General features: G+C 33.2%; 1 protein-coding gene across 1 annotated transcript in view; it reads right to left on the bottom strand.

The window, feature by feature from the left end:
* Window positions 1–381: 381 nt before the first annotated feature.
* LOC142177331 (uncharacterized) overlaps window positions 382–6,539 on the bottom strand; it is a 75,082-nt gene continuing 68,924 nt past the window's right edge. The window contains exon 8 of the mRNA XM_075245806.1: window positions 382–621. Within this exon, the coding sequence (XP_075101907.1) occupies window positions 382–621 (240 nt within the window). The remainder of the gene's footprint in view (window positions 622–6,539) is intronic.

Raw genomic sequence — 6,539 nt, 5'->3', positions numbered from 1 at the left:
GGCCGGGATACAAGGCCTGAAGATGAAGAACTGAAAACTTTATTTACTTGTTCTTCTGTTACAAACTTCAAACTACAAACTCTTAATTACACTTTGAAGAGAGAGAGAGAGAATTCTAGAGAGAGAGGGTCTCGATTTCCTTCTTCTTCTTCTGAACAAATGAAACGTATAAATAGAAAAAGAAAAGAATCTATGAACAGTAAAAGTGGGTCCCGTGTGTCCCTGTTACAGTATTTTTACTACACAAAATAGTATTTCTACTGTTGATAAACAGTGTATCTACTGTTGATGAACAATGTATCTACTGTTTGAGTGGGGGCCGACGGCTTCACTATGCACTGGGTCCGGCGGCTTCACTGTGCTTGTGGGGTCCAGCTGTTTTCACTGTGCTGGTCGTTTGTCTGATTCTTTCATTTTGCGGAGGAATTCTTCTGCATCTTTTAAGTCTTCTTCAGATAACATCCTTTCTGCTTCAATGGGCTGAGAATCTTCAGCGATATCATCGTTGCTGGTTTCACTTTGCATTGAAGTATCTGATTTTTCATATTGATTAATGGAACGAAGTGAATTTCTTTTGACTTCTTCCAAGTAGTTGTTAATCATTTCTTCTTTATCTCCTTCCTGAAAGGAGATCTTTCTGGCAATATGCCGTACTGAGCTGTCATCAATCACCTCTTTCTGAGGTTTGCTGGAATATTCTTGGATTTTTATTTTGATGGAATCCAAGAGTTCTTGACCATATAATGTCTTTGTTTTGGGATCCTTTTTCATTAGTTTATCCCAAAAGTTGTTGTAAAAGGTCCTGTATAAGCATGGGACTTGTTCTTCGGTGAATCCGACTTCTGGAGTCCATTTATGAATTCAGGGAATAGATAATTCCAGAAAGAAATAAATTTGGTCAATTTTTTTTGGGTAACAGATATGATCAGTGTGATATAAATTGATTATAAAAGGGGAAAGTTTTATCCATTCTTTGTATAACCTGAGAAATGGATTAGGTAAAACTTTTACTGTCGGACTGTGGTATGACCACCAGTTTAGAAACCAATTAGGAATAGCCTCTGCAAATATCTTTGCACATACTTTAATAAACCAAGTCTGTTTGTGTCGATCATTATTGTAGTATAATACTTTATCAAATGCCTGGATATATCCCAATAGGTGAAATTTATTCGAGATTTGTTAAGGCTTATCTGCCTTTCTTTCATTGTGGATATACACCAGTCTTCAACAGATATAATCTGTTTAATTATAATCTTCGAGAAGTTATAAACGTTCTCATCTATTCTATAACCAGAAAAGTGCTGAAACTCTGCACTGCCAGTACTGGTGAGTATTGTTTCATAATAAGATCAAGTTTTATATGACTCACCCGGATAATATAATCCATTTATCAAATACCTTTGGAATATCTTCCACGGCTCTTCTTTTCTCTGAATGTCAGAATTTTCTAAAAGAAATATCATTTATTTTTTAGACACTTTCTCATATGACTTGATATCATCATTGTCATCTTTTGTAATGGAAGCAAAAGTATCACTTTGCTTAGCAGAAGTATCTTTCTGTTTTTGAGCAGTCAAATATGCCTGCAAATGTGCGTATAACGGACTATCTTCTGGAATATCTTTCAGATGGACGGATGATCCGATCGATGATTCTTCTCTGAGAGATATCCTCTCATTGGTTAAACTCTTTCTTCCCATTTTTATAACTGGGGAGTTTGATGTGGATCCGTATGACGATCCTGAAGGTGATAATCTTCCTCTGGACTGTGGGGATGATCTTCCCCAACCTCTACCTCTTCCCCTACCCAGGGGGGTTCCATCCTGTAAATATTCACGAGATAAGAAATCTGGCAGAGAATTATCAATTCCCCTTTTATATTGTATTTCAAAATCAAAAGGGGCTAATTGAGCCTGCCACCTTGCAAATATCATTTTCGAGGCATCATGTTTAAAGTCTTTGTTAAACATATATTTAACAGATTGTGCGTCAGTTTATATCAAAAACCTTTGATTGTATAAATCGTCTTGAAATTTTAAAACCCATTTTACTATGGTTAACATTTCGTGTGCCACAGTAGCGTATTTTTTCTGGGCTTCAGACCATTTACCAGAGTAGAATCTAATTAGATATTCATGCTTATTATTGGGATTTATCTGTTTCAAAATCCCTCTGTAACCAATATTAGACGCATCAGTCTCTATAATCTTTTGCCATGCAGGATTAGCAAGGGTCAAGCAAGGTAAAGATTTAACACGTTGCTTAATATTTTTAACCAATGCAGTATGACTATCAGTCCAAGGGTTTTTATAATCCTTTTTTAGCCTATCATATAAGGGGGCTAAATCTCGCGACAAATCTTTATAAAAAGGCGAAATGTAATTTAAACTTCCCAAAAATCTTTGTAATTGAGTTTTATCAGTAATAATATCGGGAAATTTTGAAGCAAAATCTATCGATCTTTGAATAGGAGTAATCTTTCCTTGACAAATATAATGTCCTAAAAATCGAATGTTAGTTTGGAATAAACTCATTTTTTGTTTTGAGATAACCAAACCATTTTGTATAACAATTCTTTTAAAAATATCTAAATGCTTAATATGCATTTCAAGTGTTTTGGAAAATACCAAAATGTCATCGATATAAACAATGATAAAGTCTAGATAGGGGTTGAAAATATCATTCATAATTTTTTGGAATTTAGAAGGGGCATTCTTCAAACCGAAAGGCATAACATTCCATTCATATTGCCCAAATGGAACATTAAAAGCAGTTCTATAAGTATGCTCTTTAAATATTTGTATCTGCCAATATCCAGATTTTAAATCAAACTTTGAAAATATATTGGCATCATATAATCTTGACAATAAATCTCTTTTATTGGGAATAGGATACCTAACCCACTTCAAATATTTATTCAATGGTTTATAATTAATGACCAATTTCTACCAAAATGGGTGATAAGCCAGTTGAAAAGGTTAAGATTAACCCCCAAACAAATATTATTCAGGATAGTGATAATATTTCTTATAAGGATATTCCTTCTGCATCCGAAATGGATTTCAACCCCAATTATACTTAATGATCCCACACCAAATAGATTTTAGTCCAGGGTCACAAGCTGGAAAATATATTCAAAAAGATTTTTTTTTGTAATAAATGGAATCGGTTTAAAACTTGGTTTTTTGATACTTATAGTAAAGAGGATTTAAATAATATTTCTCAAGAGTTTTATGAAACTTGTGCTCTACATAATCAAATTATGTATTTTGTTCCTTGGTTTATAACCACTTATTTACCACTTTATATAAAGGTTTTAGAAAGATCTTATAAAGATGGGAAGGGCAATATTACTAAAGCAATATACCCTCCCCAAACACCTTTTGTTTTACCAAATAATATAGGTATTACATTTACTGCATTTCAAAAATTTATTGATGAAGATGTTGCTGCAGTCAGCATCGCAGAAATTAATAATTTGATTTCTCAAAATAATTATTTGAGTTTATATGTTAAAGTTTTGAGTGAACAAATCAGTTTTCTTGATAAAAAACTTGATGAATTAACTGTTTTGATAAAAGATATGAGTACTAGCAAGAAGACAACTGATATTGCCTCTACGTCTGGAAGCAAATGAGAACCTCAAATTGTTCTTACTCGTGTTCAAAGACCCCCTGAGATTCAGGATTTTAAATTTAAATCTTTAAATGATTTAGAAGAACTTCTTGATAAAAAGTTATCCGGTTTGAATATCAAACCTATTGATTTCTCAAAAGATTTTGCTGATAAATTAGATACTACTTTTGATTACAAAAATGAAGTTTGGTCAGAGTTTAATAAACTCAGAAGTTATCCCAAAAAGAATAGTAGGCATGCTGATAAACCCAGAATGCAAACTTATTATCACGATCGTCCTACTCCTCAAGATGTCTTGATAGAGGAACGTGATTGGAATCAGACTAATACGTCTTATAGTGGTTCCGAAATTTATGAGTGGAATCTTGATGGATTAACTGATAGACAATTAGCTATTCTTGTGCATAGAATGCTTATGTATGCAACTATCTGTAAGAGTGTGAAAAATACAGATAGAACTATTTACAAAATGATTGTTGCAGGTTTTACTGGCCAACTTCGTGGCTAGTGGGATAATTATTTGACTGCTGATGAAAAGTTAATGGTTATTAATGCTATAGCCACTGACGAAGAAATTGATAACTTAGGCATGGCTCTTGTGAAAAATAGAGAAGATGCTGTTTATACCCTTATTCTTACAATATTAGAACACTTCAATGGTAGATTTACCAATCAGCATGAGACAGTTCGTACTCTACTTAATGGTCTTAGATGTAGGACCTTAGGTGAATTCAGATGGTATAAAGACACCTTTATGAGTAGAGTTATGGAGTTACCAGAAAATAAGTATAACCATTGGAAAGCTAAGTTTATAGATGGCCTTCCCTCATTATTTGCTGAAAGAGTTAGAAAGACTCTGAGAGGTAGCTTTGGTGAAATTTCGTACAAAGATTATACCTATGGTAAGTTGATAGGGATTTGCACACAGAAAGGGTTAAACCTGTGCAATGAGTTAAAATTATCTAGACAGCTTAAGATGGATAAGCTTAAGGAAAGAAAACAATTAGGAGACTTTTGCACCCAATTCGGTTTACCCGAGACTTCTACTCATAAGAAGAAGAAACACAAGTATCATAGATACCCTAATCCAGACAGTCCTTATAAGAAAAAGAGATCTAGATATAGATCCAAAGAAGAGCGTGATGCTAAGAAAGCCCATCGCAAGTCCACTAGATTTACCAAAAATAGGTCTAAGCGTGATCTTGCTGATATTAAGTGTTATAAATGTGGAAAATTTGGCCATATAGCTCCAAATTGTAAGCTTCAAAAGCTGAAAACCTTAGAACTAGACAATGAGTTACGTGATAAGGTTTATGGTTTGTTATACACTTATGGATCAGAATCTGATTATTATTATTCTGAGTCAGAATCTGAAGCTGAAATAGATTTACTTGATTTATCTGATAGTGATAAAAATATTGATAATACTTGTGCAGCTTGCAAAGGTAATACATGTACCTATGATGATGATGAGTTTTATAAATTGCAATCTCAGTTCCAAGATTTGAACATGAAAACTATTACATCTGATAATGTAATAGAACTTTTAAAAGAAGTTACTGATGATAAACTTCGTGAAAAAATTATAAATTTGGCTGCAAGTACTAGTTCAAGTTCTTCAAAATCTTTCGAAAACTCAAAAAAGGAATTTGAATATTCTGCTCCTTATTCTTTATTAGAGGTTAATAACCGTATTTTAAATAAAAGTACAACTCCAGCAAGAAATTCTTCTTTCGATGATTTAAAAGTTGAAGTTGAAAACTTGAAAAGAGAGATCAAATCTCTTAAACAAAATCAAATGATTTGTGATCATAGGATTACTCAGATTGAGAAAATCAATTCTCCAGCTGAGAAATTTGATAATAAAAATAAAGGTATTTCTGAAAATGATATTAAAGAAAAACCTATTAAAATTGATTCTCAACATGATATGTTTTTGGGAATGATGCAAATTGTTACTGCTCATAGATGGTATATTAAATGTACTATTCTAATTGATAATAGTTTTTCTATCACAAATATTGCTATGATTGATAGTGGAGCTGATGTTAGTTGCATTCAAGAAGGTTTAGTACCTACTAAATATTTTCAAAAAACTACTCATATGGTAAAGTCTACATCAGGACATGCTTTAGATATAGAGTATAAATTACCTAATACTGGTATTTGTCAGAATAAAGTCTGCATTCCTAACTTATTTTTCTTAGTGAAAAATCAGTTATATCCTCAGATTATACTTGGAACACCTGTAACGATCCGGTCGGTCGTTTCGAGAATTATAACCCCATTTTCCCTATTTCTACTTCTTTTTGTGTTATTCAACTATATTATGTTATATCGGGTTAGTTGGTTCGGGTCCGGAAGGAATTCAGAGTGAAATGAGACACTTAGTCTCATAATTAAAAATTTTAAGTTAGAAAAGTGGACCGGATATGGACCTATGTGTAAACGACCTCGGATTTGAATTTTGATGATTCCAATAGCTCCGTATGGTCATTTTGGGCTTAGGTGCGTGTCCGGAATATTTTTTGAAAGTCCGTATAGGAATTAGGCTTGAAATGCCAAAAGTTTTATTTTTGAGAAGTTTGACCAGGGGTTTGACTTTTTGATATCGGGGTCGGAATCCGATTCTGAAAATTGGAATACCTCTGTTATGTCATTTAGGACTTGTGTGCAAAATTTGAGATCAATCGGACGTGATTTGATAGGTTCCGGAGTCATTTGTAGAAATTAGAAATTTCAAAGTACATTAAGCTTGAATTGGGGTGTAATTCATGGTTTTAGCGTTGTTTGAGGTAATTTTAGGATTCGACTAAGTTCATATGATATTTTAGGACTTGTTGGTATATTTGATTGAGGTTCCGAGGGCCTCGGGTGAGTTTCGGATGGTTAACAGATCA

The sequence above is a fragment of the Nicotiana tabacum genome, chromosome 23 (genome assembly GCF_000715075.1).
Source record: "Nicotiana tabacum cultivar K326 chromosome 23, ASM71507v2, whole genome shotgun sequence".
Classification (NCBI taxonomy): Eukaryota; Viridiplantae; Streptophyta; class Magnoliopsida; order Solanales; family Solanaceae; genus Nicotiana; species Nicotiana tabacum.
The sequence above is the reverse complement of the archived record's forward strand: the minus strand, read 5'-3'. Positions and strand labels throughout refer to the sequence as shown.